At 41.4% G+C, this 21,525-nt stretch overlaps 2 protein-coding genes across 3 annotated transcripts in view; one reads left to right on the top strand and one right to left on the bottom strand.

Annotated features, from left to right (window-relative positions):
* Positions 1 to 1,743: 1,743 nt before the first annotated feature.
* Positions 1,744 to 20,555, top strand: LOC141758068 (urotensin-2 receptor). Its single transcript, XM_074619154.1, has 2 exons — positions 1,744 to 3,602; positions 20,418 to 20,555. Exon 1 carries the CDS (start codon positions 2,469 to 2,471, stop codon positions 3,558 to 3,560), a length of 1,092 nt encoding a protein of 363 aa, XP_074475255.1. The 5' UTR covers positions 1,744 to 2,468; the 3' UTR covers positions 3,561 to 3,602; positions 20,418 to 20,555.
* The window catches only part of ogfod3 (2-oxoglutarate and iron dependent oxygenase domain containing 3), a 32,008-nt gene continuing 30,221 nt past the window's right edge, over positions 19,739 to 21,525 (bottom strand). Inside the window, exons 9-10 of one of the 2 annotated variants that reach the window (XR_012591813.1) lie at positions 20,358 to 20,597; positions 19,739 to 20,284 (exon numbers count right to left, since the gene is read on the bottom strand). Coding sequence is in view for 1 of the 2 variants with exons in the window: in XM_074619155.1 (XP_074475256.1) it covers positions 20,446 to 20,597 (152 nt within the window). In the remaining variant the exon portion in view is untranslated. Of the gene's footprint in view, positions 20,598 to 21,525 lie in introns of both variants that reach the window. The other variant, XM_074619155.1, reaches the window with a different exon arrangement.

Here is a 21,525-nt window from a genome sequence, read left to right as displayed (position 1 = left end):
ATATGGGGCACATGCTGTAGGTGTTATCTGTTTGGTGTTATAGGTCTATTGGATGTAGTGATGCTTAAGGCGCGGGTCCATCTGCGTATATCGGTGTTTTTTCAAATGGAAACGTCCACTCAGCCATTAGCAAACAGCAGTGACGTAGGTTACCAAAGTAAGCTAATCAATAAGGTTATGAATAATGTGAACGCTAGCACTAACCGAGTCAACGTTAGCGGTGCTATGTTTGGAAATAACTGAAAGGCTTAGTATGAATTTTTTTGAAGTGGGGTTGTATGTATACTCCCGTGTTCTGAGGTAAAATGACTGTTTTTGTGAATGGAGTCTGGTGGCTTTGAAGAGAGCGATATAACGGCTCGAGTTCACCCTCAGAAAGGGCTGTCTGACGGCGAGGTAAAGTGGCTGTGAACAGGAGCAGCAGAAAAAAGTATTTTAGCCATCTAAAAAAATCAATGTCAGTTTAAGTGAACACTATATTTAGAATATTTTCCCCGCTTTACCTCGCCATCAGAAAGCCATTTCTGACAGGAAACCGAAGCCGTTATATTCTTGAAATAGTCACGAAATTTGATCTATTTGATTGGTGTACATAGACACGAATTCCCCTTTTTTGTGTCGCTCAGCACGACTTACAATAACATATTTTTTTTGTGCTTTCTCCTACGAAATGTCCAGCAACACGTGATGCATGTGTCAATTTCCACATGAGTCTTTTCAAAATAAAACTACTTAGTTAGGCTTAGGAATAGATCAACTTGGTTAGGCTTAGGCAACAAAACTACTTAGGTTTAAGAAAAGATTGTGGTTTGGGTTAAAATAACATCGGAAGTGCCGTAACTTCAGTACAAAGTTACTTGACAAATAAATCAACTTTGACTTGTGGTTTCACACGGGACACCAACACCAACCGCGGTCTCCTGGACAAAAGTCTTGTATTTTTTGACCCACCCATCCACACCGACCTCCTCCCTATGTGGTGTTCGCCGCTTTTTATACTTCCTGGTTCACGATTACGTGGATAACATACGAATTGATTTCGTGATGACCATCATGAAAAAAAATTGTGTCAATGTACACAAATCAATATATTAAATTTCGTGACTATTTCACGAAATGCTGTGCGACTGTGCTGTTATATTGCTGTTTTCAAAGCCACCAGACTCCATTCACAAAAACAGTCATTTCACCTCACAGAACACAGGAGTTGCTAGTCTACCTCTGCACTGATCGGTTAATTTGTTTGTGTTATTGTGTGACTTTCGGATCTGAACTAACGTGGCGACCACAGCAGTACATTGCTTAGCTTCTGTGCCGGTACTCCTGTCTCCTTCTCCAAACTGGGAGCATGCTGACTGCCATCTAAGTTACTGTATTGATACACTGACTATAAAGATGTATATACTGTATGTGGCAGCGTCATCATGTAGAAACCTACGTCAGGTCACACAGGGAAACATTTTTAGAAGGGCTTGGGACAATAGCATTTTGGCGCCAAAACATTCCTAATTTGACCAAAATGTGAATGTTGGGATTTGAATACATAAGGAACACCACTGGGAAGATACAGAATGATAGAAAAACCTCAAAATAATAATAATAATAGTAATAATAATAATAATAATGGGCCCGCCTTTAAAATTAACATAATTGTGGCAACATCTAATTCATCTAATAGCAAAGTACCTGATTTATTTAAGTGTTGTCCTTGAAATGAAAAGAGATCCTTAATTGAACTGACTTCCTGAATTTATTAACAAAAACAGATTAATATGACATTTTGTTTCTCTACATAGTCTCACTGGCATTTCAAACCATCTCTGCATCACATGATAATCATCTTTAATCATTTGTAGGTGAACTTTCTGCGGAACAATCAGTGGACTGCTCATTATACTTCTACTGATAATGTTGAGGTATATGCACAAGAAGGGACATTAATTGGATCTCTGGTATGGAATCAGTGCCTGTGCAAGTGTGGTCAGTGCATTTAATTATCTGTGCTGGTTCAACTCGTCCTTATCAGTCTGAAGATGGCACATGGGAGATTAATTGGGAGATATAAAGTCGATTTTTTAATAATTACTGCAGCAAATCTGCGCCTAACAATGACTCTTTGAGGCTTTAACAGTTGGTTTTCTGCATCAGGTGCACACTCAGTGATTACTAAACTTTATTTCTGTGTCCAAGATCCTCTCCTTTCTCTCCCACACACTCATATTTCTATAGCATGTTTACAGTTATACACAGTTTGGATAGAACATCTTCAGTGCTAGTGTCCTTCACGTGGTGACGTCAGGAGCAAAGAGCAGCAGGCAGTGCGCGCAGAGAACAGATCAGCAACACACAACCGGTACCGGTGGCGGTGCGGTGCGGTGCGGTGCGGTGCGCGTCTTAACAAACTTCTGTCCGGAGCAAAAACAAAAACAAACACACCAGGAAGAAGGAGAGACCCACTGGAGCGGAGGATGACTAACAAGTCCATCAATTCTCGGGTCGTTGGCGGTTCCGGGTCCGGGTCTGTGGACCAGGACCTCGTCGTCGCCTCCACCTTCGGGACTCTCCTCTCGGTCGTCTACATCATCGGTGTGTCCGGTAACGTGTACACCCTGGTGGTGATGTGCCACTCCATCCGCTTCGCCACGTCCATGTACGTGTCCATCCTGAACCTGGCCGTGGCGGACCTGCTCTACCTGTCCACCATCCCCTTCGTGGTGTCCACATACTTCCTGAAGGACTGGTACTTCGGGGACGTGGGCTGCCGGGTCCTGCTCAGCCTGGACCTGCTCACCATGCACGCGAGCATCTTTACGCTCACCGTGATGTGCACGGAGCGCTACCTGGCCGTCACCAAGCCGCTGGACACGGTGCGGCGCTCCAAGAGCTACCGGAAAGCCGTGGCGTGGGGGGTCTGGTTCCTCTCTCTAGTCCTCACCGTACCCATGACGGTCATGGTGAACCAGACCACCAAGACCACGCCGGACGGGAGCGTGAAGAGGATGTGCGCGCCGACCTGGGCCCCCCTGGCTTATAAGATCTACGTGACGGTCCTATTCGGGACCAGCATCATGGCACCGGGGCTCGTGATCGGATCCCTCTACGTCAAGTTAGCGCGCACCTATGTGGAGTCCACGCGCAGCTCTGTGATCAGCAGCAGAGGAGGAGGAGGAGGAGGGAAGAGGTCTCCGAAGCAGAAGGTCCTGATCCTGATCTTCAGCATTGTGCTGGTCTTCTGGGCCTGCTTCTTGCCCTTCTGGGTCTGGCAGCTGTTGACCTTGTACCGGACCCAGCCCCTGGACCTGGCCTCGCACACGCACACCTGCATCAACTACCTGGTGGCGAGCCTGACGTACAGCAACAGCTGCATCAACCCGTTCCTCTACACACTGCTCACCAAGAACTACCGGGAGTACCTGAAGAACCGACACCGGAGCTTCTACCGGTACACGTCGTCGTTCAGGCAGCGGCCGCCCAGCCTCTACTCGTGGGGCAAGTCCGCGTCCTCCAGTAATCAGTTCGAGTTCACCTCCGAGACGATGGTCATGGCGACAAGAGAGTGACATCACGTGGGAGAGAGGAGGAAGCTTTAGGAGGCGCAATAGGTAAGGTGATGATAACCTGGCAGGAGGCCGGTGCGACGCCGTGTGTAAAAGTTGGTGAAAGTCACAGACTTAAAGGTCCCATATTGTTAAAAGTAAGATGTTCATGTCTTTTATATTATAAAGCAGGTTTAAGTGCTATATGAATACTATGAAAGTATCGAAGTGCTTAATATACGGAGAAATACACACAGCCCCTATTCCGAAATTGTGCGTTTGAAACAAGCCGTTAGGATTTCTGTCCATTTGTGATGTCACAAATATACAATATTTAGACCATTACACGGTTTTAACGTAAACATTTTAAATGTGTCCCAGTTTATTCCTGGTTGCAGTGTATGTAAATGACATCAGCTGACAGGAAGTAAACATGGACCCAAACTGTTGCCTAGCAACGCAATTCTGTTGAAATGCTGTTTAAATGCACTAAAACGGAGCGTTTCAGACAGAGGATAAATACAGGTATATTCAAGCAGACAGTATTAGGAAAATAAAGTTTTTTTGAACATTACAGCATGTAAACATGTTCTAGTAGAAACACAAAATACAAGTATGAACCTGAAAATGAGCATGATATGGGACCTTTAAAGCTGCAGCCGGTAACTTTGAGCAAATCTGATAAAAAATAAGTTATTTAAATAAAACAGTCACTATATCCTGACAGTAGTGCAAGAGATAGATTATCTGTGAAAAAAAAATAAAGTGCCTCTGTGTCCTCCTAGTGCTCCTGATGGCATTTGCAAGATTTCACAGCGCCCAAAGGAAAACTAACCAATCAGAGCCGAGCAGTTTCTACAGCAGCTGTCAATCACTGCTCCCGAAACTCGCGAACTCCGATCAAGCGGTCAAACTAGGCAGCGCTGATCAAATATGAATCAATATTCTGTTTCTGTAATGCCTATTTCTCTCCTCAAATGTTTTCAGAAACATATTTTAGTGTAGGGGAGAGTGGGGTCAGTTGGGACACTTTTGTATCGACACCAAATAACCCTCTATTACTCACTGACTACTTAAAGGGACTATTTGTAACTTTGTACGCGCATAAATGTAGCGGGTCGTCACACATGCGCGTTCGCATATGCGCGTTCGCGTGAGGCTGGAGCCTCGTCTCCGCTGCATGCTCTCCTTCACTCAGAATGCGCGTGCGTTCTCGCTGTCTCGCTCCACCTCTAAACGTGAACGCGCGCTCACTACACACTGCAGAAGAGTTTAGCTCTGAGAATATCTAGTGAATGCACAGGGGACGTTTGTGCAGAAATAAATTCTGCAGTTCCTCCAGACCAACAGAGCTTTCCCGTGTCTTGTGAAGCGACGGAGCTCTTCAGAGAGTTATGTTACCCTCTCGTTACCGACCGGGTGCCGGTGTCTCCTCTGCTCTCTCCGGCTGCGGGCGGAGAGAGCAGAGGAGACATGCTGCAGAGCCCCGCTGCATCAGCCTGCACTTAGGCAGGAAAAGCCAACACTAGGATCAGATCTAAATCATGTTCATGGAGAGACCTTCGTCTGGTCAGCTAACATTACTGCCAAGCAGCTGAAATATAGAGTGATATTGTGGTTTTAGCTGACTTGTGTCGCCTCACTGTTTTGAGCGATGCTCGTTCAGGTATATTGAGAGCGAGCAAGCGCGAGCCCGACGCTGACTTTCGTTGATTTCACGGCCACAGGTGTCGCTGTTAAGAAGCATTTCTGAAAGTTACAAATAGTCCCTTTAAACAATAATGAAAATAATTTAATCCCTGAACAGATACACGCGGCTGCTAACAATTTCTCAAGTTTTTTTAGAGCCAAACCCAAACTTGAAAGTCACAATTTTGTTAAATCTGCAGTAGGCAGAATATTATTTGGCATCATTGGGCAAACATTTCCATAATAACCTTTCAGCATATTGTAATATAAGTGTTCTGAGAGAAAACTAGACTTCTGCACCTCCTCATAACTCTGTTTTCAGGCTTTAGAACATCTAGCCGGTGACGGGAGTGTTTGGCCAATCCCAGATCATTTCAGAGAGAGAGAGCGTTCCTATTGGCTGTTCATTCAACGGAGGCAGCTGTCAATCCATCGCAACCTCCGATCAAACGGTCAAACTAGGCAGCGCTGATCAATTATGAATCAATATTCTGTAACTGTAATGCCTATTTCTCTCCTCAAATGTTTTCAGAAACAGCCTCTCCATTAGTGATGAGCGAGATCTGAAATGTGGAAAGACTGCATCATACATCATTATTGTCAAACACAGGCTTGTGTCTTATCTGTAATTTATTTTTATGACTCTATAAATATGCTACGCCAAAGCTGAGCTAATCAATATGTTATATATTTACAATGGATTAAATGACTACATGTAATATGAAAGGGGAAACCACAGACAATCATCAGTTCCCCTTCACCTGTGTGGACTGTTTTAATGTCTTGTCGCCCATAGTTTTGGTTTTATGGCCCGCTGTAAAAACATTACTGTTTTGGTTCACCCTCATGGCTCTCATCCACTTTGTTTCCAGGAGCAGCAGGCAGCTGTGTTTAGTGGAAATAAATGGACTGTGCGCTACCTGCCCTGAGAGATAAACCTAGAGACGAGCTGGTGATCACAGTGGAGCATTTAGCAGCTAAAGAACCAGATATTTTCTCAAGAGTCGGTGGAGACCAAAACAGAGCTAATAGGAGAGTGAATATCAGACCTAAATTTGTCAGGTGGCCAGAAACACAACTGCTTTGTGTCTGTGCATGTAAACTATTTGCTTCCATATCAACTTTAGAGGGCCACAATGTGGGATTCCCAGCTTACTGTTCAAAAGTAGCCCAAAAACAGATTAAAGTCGGGGTAGGAAGAACGTTTTTGGCATCATTGGGCAAAAATTTCATAATAAACTTTCAGCATATTGTAATTCAAGTGTTCTGAGAGAAAACTAGACTTCTGCTCCTCCTCATGGATCTGTTTTCAGGCTTTAGAAAATCTAGCCCGTGACGGGAGACTTTGGCCGATCACAGGTCATTTCAGAGAGAGAGAGTTCCTATTGGCTGTTCATTCAACGGAGGCAGCTGTCAATCACTCGCGAACTCCGATCAAACGGTCAAACTAGGCAGCGCTGATTAAATATCAATCTGAATATTCTATTACTGTAATGCCTATTTCTCTCCTCAAATGTTTTCAGAAACATCTTGTAGTGTACTGTTTAGCTGTAAAATGAGAAAGTTTGCTCCGGCTGGTGGGCGGTGCTTGGTATTTCCTCAACGGATCCCAACATGGCTGCCGGATCACAAACTTTCAGTGCTGCCTAGTGTGACCTTTTGATCGGAGTGCGCAAGTTTCTTGAGCAGTGATTGACAGCTGCCCAGAGACTGCTCGGCTCTGATTGGTTAGTTTTCCTTCTGAAATCTTGCAAATGTCATTCGGAGCACTAGGAAGACACAGAGGAACATTTTTACCAGCTTTAACACGTTCTAACAGTTCATGTTTTCCGTATGGATTACAGTATTTTCAAGCAACACTGCTCTCTGGCCATAATACAATCCTTTCCAGTCAGAGGAAAACTTACAGTTGTTTCCTCCATGTCTGGCCGCTTTCGCCCTAAAGTCCCACTGAGCTTCATTAGCACTCTGACACTTCTCTCTGCTCCTCTCTGCTCCTTCACCTCCAGTCCTCAGTCTCCCCCTCAGAGGAGGAGCTCATTCTACAGTACTGTGTTTAAACACAAGGCCTCAGAGGTAACTGCAGAGGCTAAAACATGTGTGTTAAAGACGTGATATAAAGCAGTAGTTCCCATCCTGGGTTTCAGGCCCCCCTTAGGGGGGCTCCAAAGATCACGGGGTGCGCCAGGATTTGCTGCTCTGAGGTTGGCAAAATTAGATTTGCTTATATATAACACACTAACTGGATAATTTATACAAGAGTCTTACAGATTAGGCGACACTAATATTATTAGAATTAGATTCCAGTGGTGACTGTGTAGGATTGTTTCTCACCCGTGTGATCCAAACATTTCCAACATTTCGTTGTAATGTCAAAATTTATGGAAAGATTGATGTAATCATTTCAAAAATTCACATTTTATCCAACAAAATATTCAGCTTCAATGCATATTTGTTGGCATTTAGCCTTTCAAAAACATTGTAATATGCTCTCCCACTCGCCGCACACAAAGGGAGACCCACACCTGAATTAATGGGGCGGTCTAGCACCAATCTAACATCACAATAAATTACATTTACTTAACCACAATAACAAAAAATGTATTTCGGCTCTAACACTATTATAGTAAATTAATTAAGACGTTACAAAGAAAAGATCATATTACGTACCTGCATTCGATGGGCGAATCCGTCAAGACGTCATCACTTTATTTATGTTGGGGGGCTTTTCTTAGATATAAGTGGGGGCAGGTTGGGAAACACTGATTTAAAGAGTAGACTTATTACAGGTTAGTTTGGGGTTTTATTTCAACTTGGTATAAATGCATGTTACTGCATCAGCTAACTCAGTTTAAATAAAGGGGTGTAGTAGTTTCAAAGAAAAATCGTTGTGATTTGATTTGGTAATACTCACCGCTAAATGCCCTCAGGTGGCTCCTCCATTTTCTTGAGGCCTTGTCTCATAGAATTAATACCTTTAATTTGCTGTTAATATTGTGCTGACGTAGTCCATGTTTGTGTTTGATCAAATTACCACAAACTAAATGACATACAGCATAAAAGTTCAGTTGGGGCCCAGAGCTCCCACAGTGCGTTAATCTGGCCTTGACTGCCCTTTGTCTGATGGATGTACACCCTACCGCCAAGTTCCCATTAAACCTTGTGCTAACCAAACACCTATGCTGGAGTAATACATGATTTATGGTAATTTGATAAACACAACTTTATTAGGAATATGCATCATGGGACTGCTCCTGGCCTGGCTCTGGGTTGAGGCTCCCAACATGAAACGCAACGTCAACATTTTGAGTTCGGCCGGGTGACCTTTGTTGCATGTCATTACCCATCTCTCCCTCCTCTCATTTCCTGTCATCTCTGCTCCATAAAATCTCAAATAAAGGCACAAACTGCGCCCAAAATATTAAAAATGAAATATAAAATATAAAGACCCCTCTACAAGACACAAAGTTCTTTTCCGTTTATTTCAAATGGAAATGACCACTCGGCCGTTAGCAAAAAGCAGTGACGTAGGTTACCAAGGTAAGTTAATCAATAAGGTTATGAATAATGTGAACGCTAGCACTAGCGGAGTCAACGTTAGCTGTGCTAAGTTTGGAAATAACTGAAAGGGTTAGTTCAGATCTTTTGAAGTGGGGTTGAATGTATACTCCCGTGTTCCACGAGGTTAAATTACTGTTTTTGTGAATGGAGTCTGGTGGCTTTGAAGAGAGTGATAAAACGGCTTCAGTCCCCCATCAGAAAGAGCTGTCTGATGACGAGGTAAAGCGGCTGTGGACGGGAGCAGCAAAAAAAATATATATATAAAATTATTAATATTAGTTTATTGTACGCTATATTTAGAAAACAAATTATGCTTTACTGTAAGACAGCCCTTTCATATGGGGAACTGAAGCTGTCATATCGCGGTCTTCGAAGCCACCAGACTACATTCACAAAAACAGTAATTTTACCTTGCAGAACACGGGAGTTGCTGGTCTACCGCTGCATCCATCTGTTAGTTGGTTTTTGTTATTGTGTGACTTTCAGATCTGAACTAACGTGGCGTCCACAGCAGTATATTGCTTAGCTTCTGTACCAGTACGCCTGTCTGCTTCTCCAAACTGGGAGTGTGCCGACCGCCATCATCAAGTTACTGTATGTAATACACTGACTATAAGGATGTATATAAACTGTATATGTAGCAGCGTCATCATGCAGAAACCTACGTCAGGTCACGCGGGAAAAAGCTTTTAGAAGGGCGTGGGAAAATAGCATTTTGACGCTAAAACATGAAAACAAATGTGAATGATCAGATTTGAATACACAAGAAACACCACTGGGAAGCTACAGAATGATAGAACAACCTAAAAAAAAAAACTAAAATAATGGACCCGCCCTTTAATGATGAGGTGATAATGTATAGATGCCTTAACAAATTTGCAATTAATCAAATTATTAAAACCAATTCCGGGGCCCTTCAGGGTCTGGGGTCCCTGCTCTGCCTGGTTGGTAATGCATTCTGCAAGAAGTTCACTTTTTTATCTACCATCACATCACATCATTAAAGCTCAAGACTGTTTCCATAGCAGTCACGTGCCAGTCAGGTGTTATGCTTTGTGCATGAATTTAGCTAAGATGAACTGATTTGAGCCCACATCTGGACCGCTAAGGCCTTCTCTGGCAAGGAGACGGAGAAAAACACCTCCGCCTGCATGATGGCCAGTCACTTTCATTGAATTTGCACACAAATCTCCCACAGATGCAAACACACTTCCACTACTGTGGTAAACCCAGTGCCAAAAAAAACCTCCTACTGCCGAGACGGAGCGCTTCCAACTGAGCTTTATACGCTCCGTTAGCTAGTCTGAACTGTGGCCTAAACTTACCTCAATGAGGACGATGACACTTCTGCGATGGTGGAACTTTATCATAGCATTGTGTTTATGTGGTATTCCCAATATAAATATTTTTAATTCAATAACTGATCACCTGATTCGCTCATCTTCCGAAGAGACTTAAAGATCCCATATAGTGCAAACTTTTTCATGTTCATACTTGTATTTTGTGTTTCTACTAGAACATGTTTACATGCTCTAATGTTCAAAAAACACATTATGTTCCTCATACTGTCTGCCTGAATATACCTGTATTTACCCTCTGTCTGAAACGCTCCGTTTCAGTGCATTTCAATGGAACTGCAACAGAATTGCATTGCTGATGTCATTCACATACACTGCAACAGGAAATAAACTGGGATACATTTAGAATGTTTACGTTTGAAACCAAGTAATGGTCTAAATATTGTATATTTGTGACATCTCGAATGGACAGAAATCCTAACGGCTTGTTTCAAACGCACAATTTCTGAATACAGGCTGTGTGTATTTCTCCGTATATTGAGCGTGTTGATAGTTTAACAGTATTTATATCGCACTTAAACCTGCTTTATAATGTAAAAGACATCAAAATCTCACTTTTTACAATATGGGACCTTTAAGAGGTACAGAGAGAGAAAAGGTTCAGGATGTTCCTTTAGGCAAGTATCTTAATGAGTGATGCACAAACGAACCTCATGTTTTATGGAGATTTCATAACTCTTTAATTAAGCACTGAAGGGAAGCCATTTTACCTTAATCTGACTTATTAAAGTCTTATCAGCTCGACTGGAACACAAACCGTGCGTGTACAGCGAGATGGATGGTGATATTATGCATGTCTGGACCGTTTCTATGTTCCTCAAACACTCTGACAGAAGAAAAGCATCCTTAGTGTCAGATTTCTTCTGATTATGAATACTACCTGAATGATATCTAGAGCCGTGACATTTTCAAACTAAAATCCCAGATGAGATTTTTACACTTTGGTACACTTTTGTGTGCCTGTTTGAATATCAGATGTCACAAACTCATGCATAAATTCATTGCAGCCAATCCCCTGGTGCTTCACAAACATTGTGACAGCACAGACGTGGAAAAATAGCCTCTGCTTCTTTCTTTTTCCTCTCCTCTCCTCTCCCCCACGTCGTCTGACAACTCTTTTTTGCAGCATTTTCCTTCAATGCAAATTCTGGATACAATCTGGTCTGTGGGAAACACATCAGCTTATGGCTGCATGTGTTCAAGATTCATGAGAAATCTAGGAGGGATTTGTTGATTTCTCTACTGAGCCTGCAAAATCCGTCCATCCCAGAAATGGAGAGACGTATTTTTAGTTGTGTAACAGTAACAGTAATTATTAAATACTAGGGCTGATAATTGATTAAAATATTTAATAGCAATTAATCGCATGATTGTCCGTAGTTAATCACCATTAATCACAAATTAATCACACATTTTTTATCTGTTCAAAATGTACCCTGAAGGGAGATTTGCCAAGTATTTAATACTCTTATCAACACAAAATAATGACAAATATTGTCCAGAAACCTTCACAGGTTCTGCATTTAGCATAAAAAATATGCTCAAATCACTATGACTTGCCGCAAACTGCATATGATTATCATAAAGTGGGCATGTCTGTAAAGGGGAGACTCGTGGGTACCCATAGAACCCATTTTCATTCACATATCTGGAGGTCAGAGGTCAAGGGACCCCTTTGAAAATGGCCACGCCAGTTTTTCCTCGACAAAATTTAGTGTAGGTTTCCTGCGTTATTTAACTTCCCGACAAGCTAGTATGACATGGTTGGTACCAATTGGGGTACCTAGAGCGTCATAATCTGAAGCTAACGAATACTGGCCAAGTGTCGGTATTTGACGAGTTGGGAGTGATGTTGCCTATTTACACATCTCGCAAACGTAGAATAACAAGCATTCGTTTGTGTTTCTGATGAATGCCTGAAGTCCTATTGTCACTCTGGTTTTGTTCTCCACCATCTCTGAAATATGAAATATCTGGCATTTTAGCAGTTAAATGCTTCACTATGCTCACCAGCTGGTCGTAAAACTAAGATACCTGCCTAAAGGAACATCCTGATCCCTTTTTCTCTCTGTACCTCTTAAAGGTCCCATATTGTAAATGTGAGATTTTCATGTCTTTTATATTATAAAGCAGGCTTAAGTGCTATTTAAATACTGTTAAACTATCAAAACGCTCAATATACGGAGAAATACACATAGCCCGTATTCAGAAATTGCGCGTTTGAAACAAGCTGGATTTCTGTCCATTTGTGATGTCACAAATAGACAATATTTAGACCATTACACGGTTTTTACTCAAACATTCTAAACGTGTCCCAGATTATTTCCTGTTGCAGTGTATGTAAATGACATCAGCTGACAGGAAGTTAACATGGACCCAAACTGTTGCCTAGCAACGCAATTCCGTTGCCATTCCGTTGAAATGCACTAAAACGGAGCGTTTCAGACAGGGTGAATACAGGTATATTCAAGCAGACAGTATGAGAAAAATAACGTTTTTTTTTTAACGTTACAGCATGTAAACATGTTCTAGTAGAAACACAAAATACGATATAAACAAGTATGATCCTGAAAATGAGCACGATATGGGACCTTTAAGTGATGTTCCTTGAGTAGATTCTTGGACTTAACAAAGCTCTCCACAGCCACAGAAGATATTATACAATAGTTTTTAAAGGCTGAGTTTCAATCCTCATGACTGATATACTGATTATAAAAATTGTGGAATGCCACATTAATGAACATAAGAACCTGGTACTGAAAACAGCTGGTGGATTGGTATGACAGAGAGAGGTGTCAAAATAGATAAAAATACTTTTTTTTCACTTAAACTTGCGTATATTCACTTTGGAGACAGTTTGGGAAGTGAAAATGATATTCACAGTTGCAGGATGTGACCTTTAAGTGACAGAACACCTCCTCAGGTCTAGTTAAAATCCAATCAGAGGAGTGTGTCATATCACCTTTAGAAAATAGCGAATAGATAATAGCGCTTTTGTGCTTTGAGATCCTAGTTTTAACATTAATCTAGCCATGACTCTGCGTTTGACCTCAATCAAAAAACTGTGAAGGTCAATGAGCTTGTGACGTGAATTAAAATTAGCTGTGATATTTTCTATTAAAAGGCATGGTAATATTTGGGTCTTAGTGGAGGGAGTTATTCCCATGTTGTTTTGGAAACGTTCTCACGAAGAATCTTAAAAGTGTCCTTACAGTTTTAGGTGTGATCAAAGCCACAATCACTTTGAGATGTATGTACTATATAACGTCAAAGATTATGTTGCTGTAATGTGCAGTTCAATCCTTGTATTATTTTGCTTTAGATTGACAATTTTGGACATTAGATATCACATTAAAGCTGCAGTGGGTAGAAATGGAGCCAATATGATTAAAAAAAAGTTATTTTTATAAAACGGTCATGATATCACGAGACAGGTAATGTGAAAAGAAATCATGTGCCTCTGTGTCCTCCGGTTCTCCTAATGGCATCTGCAAGATTTAACAACCAATCAGAGCCGAGCTGGAGCCTTGCCGTCTCTGAGCAGCTGTCAATCACTCGCGAACTCCGATCAAACGGTCAAACTAGGCAGCGCTGATCAAATATGAATCAATATTCTGTTACTGTAATGTCTATTTCTCTCCTCAAATGTTTTCAGAAACATCTCATAGTGTACTGTTTAGCTGTAAAATGAGAAAGTTTGTGAGCCGGCAGCCATGTTGAGATCTGTTGAGGACATACCAAGCACCTCCCACCAGCCGGAGCACAGCCAATAGGAACGCTCTCTCTCTGAAATGACCTGGGATTGGCCAAAGTGTCCCATCACGGGCTAGATGTTTTAAAGCCTGAAAACAGAGCCAGGAGGAGGTGCAGAAGTCTAGTTTCTCTCAGAACACTTGAATTACAATATGCTGAAAGGTTATTATGGAATTTTTGCCCAATGATGCCAAAACATTACTACCTAGCCTACTGCAGCTTTAACTTGACTTTCCAAGTTGTCCAAGTAGGACTTAACTAGGGCTGCACGATTATGGCCAAAATGATAATCACAATTATTTTCATCAATATTGAGATCGTGATTATTTATCACGATTATTATCATTGCTTTTAGGGACAAAAGATTTGTATTGCACTTTCAGATTTAAATAAACACAGCACTGATTTCACTTCCATGTTTTGCTACATTCCTGCTAATGTACAAATCTTTGCATCAAATTAAGAGCGGTCCTTATTCACAGTGCATCTCCTCGAAGCAAAATAAAATAGCACCAAAACTTTTTTACTCAAAATTAAAAATCAACAGAGCATTGCTTTCAATTTCACGTTGTGCTACATTCCTGCTGATTAACAAATCTTTGCATCAAAATAAGACTTAAAATAAGTTTCTTCTTCAACTGAATTCAGTGCATGCACCTTCGTTCTGCCCATCTGCTGCTTTGCCCATTATTCTTCTACTCTGGTCTGGAGGACATTTTTTTCACAGGCTGTCACTGTAGGGTGCGCATGAGTGATGCACGGGTCGGTGGGTTCAGGTGAGCTTTCTAGAAAATATCGCCGGTTAGGCGAGTCAAAAAGTCTCTTTCTCTCTCTCTCTCTCTCTCTCTCTCTCTCTCTCTCTCTAACACACTCTGTGCCACCACCACGTTATGCACTGTCAAGAGGTCATTTCACATATTTCTGTGGGATCACGTTGTTTCGGAGGCATTTGATTTGATACGTAGCAGAGTTTTCTATGAGCGGAGCATTTTAAACGTCAGTTGATTATGTTCATTTAATTGCAGGAAGCCAAAATCGTGATCGCGATTAACATTGGATTAATAGTGCAGTCCTACAGACTGAACCACCGTCCAGCTCCAATCCAGTGGTTTACAGCTGTGTGGGAACTACATCTACTGGCACACACATCCAATAGTTTCATTAAATGAGGATTAGTCAAGTCAGCAGAGTCTGACTCCTCACTTGGCCTGGTGGATGCTGGTATGTAACAGGGCCAGTTTGCACAAGCCAATGATAATAATGGTGGAAATAATCAATTACACAGCTCATGTCATGACAGAAGCCTTTGGGAGTGAGTCATTGTATCATGAGTCCATTATTTGTTCAGATTACCTTAAAGATGGGGTAGGGGTAGGTTTGGCGTCATTGGACAAAAATTCCATATTATCCTTTCAGCATATTGTAACAGGAGAGACTTCTCCGGCACCGAGACTCGATTTGCTTGGCAGCGCAGTTATGGGTGCACCCTTTGTGGGTGAAATGCGAATTGGATCTGGTCTTTGTTAAAGTTTGCTGTCTTGGTTTGGGCTACGGAGCCTCCGTGTTGTCCTTATAAATATACAGTAGGTGCAACTCAACCCGTTCTGCACAACATTTGCTATGCGCAAGCTCATAAAAATCAACATTGTTCTGGAAACAAATTACAAAGCTTTTCCGCTGCGTAATATTTGTGTTCTGTGTCAAAGTTTTCATGACAAAAACAACGGTTCGGAAAAATCTATTGACGTGCAAATTAATCGCAAAAAAATGACCCCAGTGTGTAACGGCCTTTATTTGCACAGGTTTAGAGGCCGCAAAAGCCGTGCAATCCAGAGTTTAGGGCAGGGGTAGGTTTTCCTCTGAGAGCTACTTTGACCAAATGAAAGTGGTCGAGAGCTACTCATATTTTATATTATTAGTAACATTTATTCACGTTGCTCAGCTCCACCCAAACCAGCTGAATAAGCTTCTTTTGTGTGAACATTTAGAAAATGTTGATATCCAACACTCACATTTTGTATCAAAACATCTTAAATTCAGCAGCATGTGCATGTTTTTTTTTCTGTATGCATGTCTTTACATTTTCAATGTATCCAGCTCACACTAATAAATTCACATCAGATTAATGTCATAGAAAACAAAACAATTTTGTTACTTGTTTTACTTGTCCTTATTTTCTGTCTGTCGACATATCACTGCATCACATCACTTCCCTTCATCATCTGTAGTTCACATGCATGCATTACATGCATTCAGTCTTTTTAACAGTTAGTGAGATTACTGGCACTGCAGGTGTAGGGTAGGTGAAGGTGTAGGATCTGGCAGCATCTAGCGGTGAGGTTGCAGATTGCCAAGCGTGTAGGAGAACTACAGTGGCCGTCATGAAAATACGAAAGGCTCTCTCTAGAGCCAGTGTTTGGTTTGTCCGTTCTGGGCTACTGTAGAAACATGACGGTCGTCTCCGTGGAGAGGACCCGTTCCGTATGTAGATATAAATGGCTCATTCTAAGGTAACGACAACACAACGATTTATATTTTCAGGTGATTATACACAAAAAAAAACATACTTATTAATATTATATTCCAATTTCTGCCATTGGAGCCCCCTAAACACTATGCACTGTTCCTTTAAATAACTTAAATGGTCTTGCTGAGATTGATTTTCCTGATATGAGACAGAATTGTCGAATCATTAAACACTGTTTCCATCATCGGTCTGACTTTGTCTCCACTCAAACCGATTTTTGTTCGATTTTCATTAACCAATCTCAATAAACCAACATATCCGCCTGAATCTTACGGCATTTTAATGGTGCCTTCAAATGGGGTCGTGTTTACGGTGTTTACAAGATGAGTCCATATGAACGCCCCCCTCTTGTCGTATTCACGACCTCGTATGTTGAAAGTTTCTTAAAGCTCAGAGTTCGCAACTTGTCATGTGTTTGTTGACGTTGTCAGTTCATTTTTCGGTGCATAATGAGTTAATATATTGTAATTTTAGTCGTATATTGTTTTTCTTGGTAATTTTATAATAGGTCTGAGGAAAATGTTGATATTACCAACAGCCTCATTATGCCTTTGCATTATGTTACCCACTTGCTAGCTTGCTAAACAGTTAGCCTCTGTGGCTTCTAGATGCCAACAGTAACGTTAATATTGCCGTTGCTTAGCAGCGGTGTTCTTCACGACTTAACCACTTGATCGTGTACACGACTTCCCACGTTGTAAACACGAGTTCACGAGTTTCATTTGAAGGCACCATAAGTCGATACTGTTGCAAAGCCATGCTAACATAGTAGTTTTACTGGGGTTTTTTTAGAGTGGAGCAGCGCAAAGTCCAAACAAAGTGCGAGGTCAGGCGAGAAGACAACGCCGCCCAAGCTCACAGCTCGACAACACTTGACAGCATCGTTAGTCCCGCCCGTTGGCGCCGATTGGATCGATTGCTTTTTCAACCGAGAAACTGCCGTTTCATGTCGTGATGCCAGACGAAGCAGTCAGCTCGGTGGAGAGATTCAAAGATCTGGACCCAGGCAAGAAATTGATTTTAGCACAGAAGACTTTAGCTGAGGTTATGGGGTAAACACAATTTTCTAGACTGCGTGAAAAGTTTACAGTGTCCTGTAACAGAAACAGAAATCATTAACTTATCTTGACAGGGGTGGTAAACGGATAGAGTAAAAGATGTCCACTGAGGTTTAGACCTTCAAAGAATCCTCTAACCTGGTTGATCAATATGTCACAAGAGGCTGAACAACATAATTGTGTGCTTCTTTACAGTGACCAGAGCGTTTACTTTGAAGATTAAAGGAGATCAATGACTCCTGTGATGGGAAAACTACCCACCAACTTAAGGTTTACTGCTCATTATCACAGCAGATTAAATGTTGAAAAAGGTGCGACAGGCGTGAATGACTCGGTCACATTGACGCACAGTAAGTGCCTTGTTCACCCTGAGTCAACGTAAATGTTGGAATTATGTTACAAGCACAGCAAAGACCACCAGTGTGTTTGCTCCTTAAAGGTCCCATATCGTGCTCATTTTCAGGTTCATACTTGTATTTTGTGTTTCTAATAGAACATGTTTACATACTGCTATGTTAAAAAAAAACATTATTTTCCTCACAGTCTGCCTGAATATACCTGTATTTACCCTCTGTCTGAAATGCTCCGTTTTAGGGCATTTCAAAGGAATTGCAATGGAATTGCGTTGCCAGGCAACAGTTTGGGTCCATTTTTACTTCCTGTCAGTTGATGTTATTCACATACACTGCAACAGGAAATACATTTGGACACATTTAGAATGTTTACGTTTAAAACTGTTTAATGGTCTATATATTCTATATTTGTGACATCACAAATGGACAGAAATCCTAACGGCTTGTTTCAAACGCACAATTTCTGAATACGGGCTGTGTGTATTTCTCCATATATTGAGTGTTTTGATAGTTTAACAGTATTTATAAAGCACTTAAACCTGCTTTATAATATAAAAGACATGGAAATCTCACATTTTACAATATGGGATCTTTAACTACAAATCACCTATGCTTTACAATCTTAAATTGTGTCTTACATTACAGTGAATACCAAGTCTGCATTTATTTTATTTATTATATATTTATTTACATTATTATTGTGTGGTATTGTAGTTTTAAAGCTGCACAAATTAATATTTACATTAGGGCTGTCAATCGATTCAAATATTGAATTGCAAATTAATCGCATGATTGTCCAAATTAATCACATTTTTTATCTGTTCAAAATGAACCTTAAAAGGAGATTTGTCAAGTATTTAATACTCTTATCAACATGGGAGTGGGCAAATATGCTGCTTTATGCAAATGTATGTATATATTTATTATTGGAAATCAATTAACAACACAAAACAATGACAGATATTGTCCAGAAACCCTCACAGGTACTGTATTTAGCATAAGAAATATGCTCAAATCATAACTGCAGCCCAACAGGCAACAACAGCTGTCAGTGTGTCAGTGTGCTGACTTGACTATGACTTGCCCCAAACTGCATGTGATTATCATAAAGTGGGCATGTCTGTAAAGGGGAGACTCGTGGGTACCCATAGAACCCATTTACATTCACATATCTGGAGGTCAGAGGTCAAGGGGACCCCTTTGAAAATGGCCATGACAGTTTTCATTGCCAAAATTTAGCACAAGTTCAGAGCGTTATTTAGCCTCTTTTGTGACAAGCTAGTGTGACATGGTTGGTACCGATTGTTTCTTTAGGTTTTTCTAGTTTCACACGATGCCAGTATTTTCACTTTAGCTTTAAAACTGAGTCCTCTTCAACCTAAAAATCGCAAGTTGCGTTAATGCGTTAAAGAAATTAGTGGCGTTAAAACGAATGCGCTATTATCACGTTAACTTTGACAGCCCTAATTTTGAACCACGATCAAAACCATACACAACCATTAATTAATGCCATATTAGGTACCTTTAACATGTATCCCTATCATAAGGTAAAGAATGAAAGCTTTGTTTTGGCATATATAACATACGCACAATGAAAGATTCAAGGCTCAAACTCCAGAACCGACTGCATTAAAAGCAGAAATGAGAATGGAGACGGTGGTTTGTTCTGAGCAGTTGTGTGGAAAATAAGAAAGGCAAGCACGATGACTTCCTGAGCACATAATGGTGTTTGACCAATCAAGCAATTCCTCAAGTGTCTGACTCACGGAGGAAGTGCAGATAACACTCTCGTAGCAATAAATAGAGGTGTATTCACCCATGTCACCGATGTGTGCTGCTTTCTTAATTGTTTTTGGAGGTAAAATAGATTAAAAAGAACAAAAGCTTTGGAAAAGACACAGACTTTTTCAGGTTCTGTCAGTATTTTATTTCAAAACCATCCTCACTGACCACATTGGTTAACACACTAGAAAGAGCAATCAGTCCTGGACAAGGAGAGGGTTCTTCTTAGAAGAAAACACCTCCTGGCTTAAGGGGGCGAGTATGAGTGGGGATTTCGTGATGAAAGGTCGAGTCAGTTGGTGAATCACCCGATTTATATCTCTTCATCGAGGAATTGACAGCTCTCCTTAAAATGAAAAACACACCGCGACACAGAAGAAACACACAATCCCACTTTAGCCTCTTTGAAACCGTTTCATCGAGAGGCAATCTCAGTTCAAGCCGTCCTCCACATGATCAAGAGGAACAGATTGTTGAGATGTGTGGGGGGGAACCCAAAAATGCCTAATTCTAGCAATTATGATGGTGCAATAAAAAAGAAACTGCTGTAGAAAATTGGATAAAAAAAATCAGTTATAAAGAAAGAAAAAGACCACTACAGAGAAAAGGGTGAATGCGTGTGCTTTTTTTCCCGTGGCGCAATCAGTTAGGGACAGCGAGTCGATATCTGAAAATAAAAGAAAATTACAGATATTGACCGTTGCAGCTGCAGGATGCCAATGTTACGAGTAAAATCTCACTTCTTCCTTCCTTCCCCTCCTTTTCTTGTTTCTTCCCCTCCGATGGCCCTCTCTCTGCAGGGCTTGTCCGAGCCAGTGAGCGGCGCCGTCACCCTTGGGTGCCTGTGGGCATGGCGGGGTCAGAGATGGCGTGTGCGGGGTCGCACGTGAAAGACACGGTGATGGCGTAGCGCGTCCCCCACGTCACCTTCTCCACGCGGTGGAGGTTCTCCGTGCCAGAAGAGAAGAAAGAGACTCGTCCTGTGCAAGGAGGGAATGAGAGGGACATTTCAGGAGAGAGGGGAGAACAAATGGTTTGAAGGAACGGTTCAATATTTTGGGAAATATGCTTATTTGCTTTCTTTCTAAGATTGAGATATTATATCAATATAATGTCGGCACACAAATGGAGTCAGGGCGTGTTTTATCTAGCTTGGTATAAAGATGAGGGATGTTACGATACCAGAATGCTAGTAGCCAGTGAAATTTCACGATTTAAGATACCAATTTGAACAACAAAAGAAAAACAATAAATCCCACGTATTTCAAAATCCACTCCTTTATTATTATTATTTATAATATTGAATTGTTTGACACAGGCTATTTCAGTAAAATATGACAATAGAATAAAAATGATTTTGTTTGACTTTTGTACTGCACTTTTTAGGTGGACGTTTCACTGACGTCCGGTTTCCGCTTTCAGTCCAAATTGGCGGAAGCGTAGCTCTGCTGCTGGGTGCAGATGTTGCAATGGAACGAACAGTTGACTTTCACTTCACTCATTTTTACTGAAAAGAGCCTCAATGCATCATAACGTAAATCAATGGCACCTCCCCTGTTGAAATCGGCAGGACAAGAGCTAACGAACGTTAGCGGTTAGCAGCCGGTAAGCAGTTCACGTGACAAATTGTCACATTTACATGTCTGTCCATGTGCGGGGTTACGGGGGGCGAAGCTGGTTGTTTCCCCTTTCCTCCAGTCTTTATGCTAAGCTAGGCTAAACATGTCCTCACTTAAAGGTCACATATTATGCTCATTTCCAGGTTCATAGATGTATTTTAATGTTGCACTAGAACATGTTTACATGCTGCAATGTTCAAAAAACCCTTTATTCTTCTCATACTGCAGCCTGAGTCTGCCTGCCTCAGAGCCTAATTCAGCCTCTGTCTGAAAACCACTGATTCACAGC

Source organism: Sebastes fasciatus, chromosome 20 (assembly GCF_043250625.1).
Source record: "Sebastes fasciatus isolate fSebFas1 chromosome 20, fSebFas1.pri, whole genome shotgun sequence".
In the NCBI taxonomy this organism is placed as follows: domain Eukaryota; kingdom Metazoa; phylum Chordata; class Actinopteri; order Perciformes; family Sebastidae; genus Sebastes; species Sebastes fasciatus.
Note: the sequence above shows the minus strand (reverse complement) of the source record. Positions and strands in the feature narration are given on the sequence as shown.

Bases quoted from the DNA above. Each gene is read 5' to 3' on its own strand.
- LOC141758068 (XM_074619154.1), top strand. From the start codon at position 2,469: ATGACTAACAAGTCCATCAATTCTCGGGTCGTTGGCGGTTCCGGGTCC.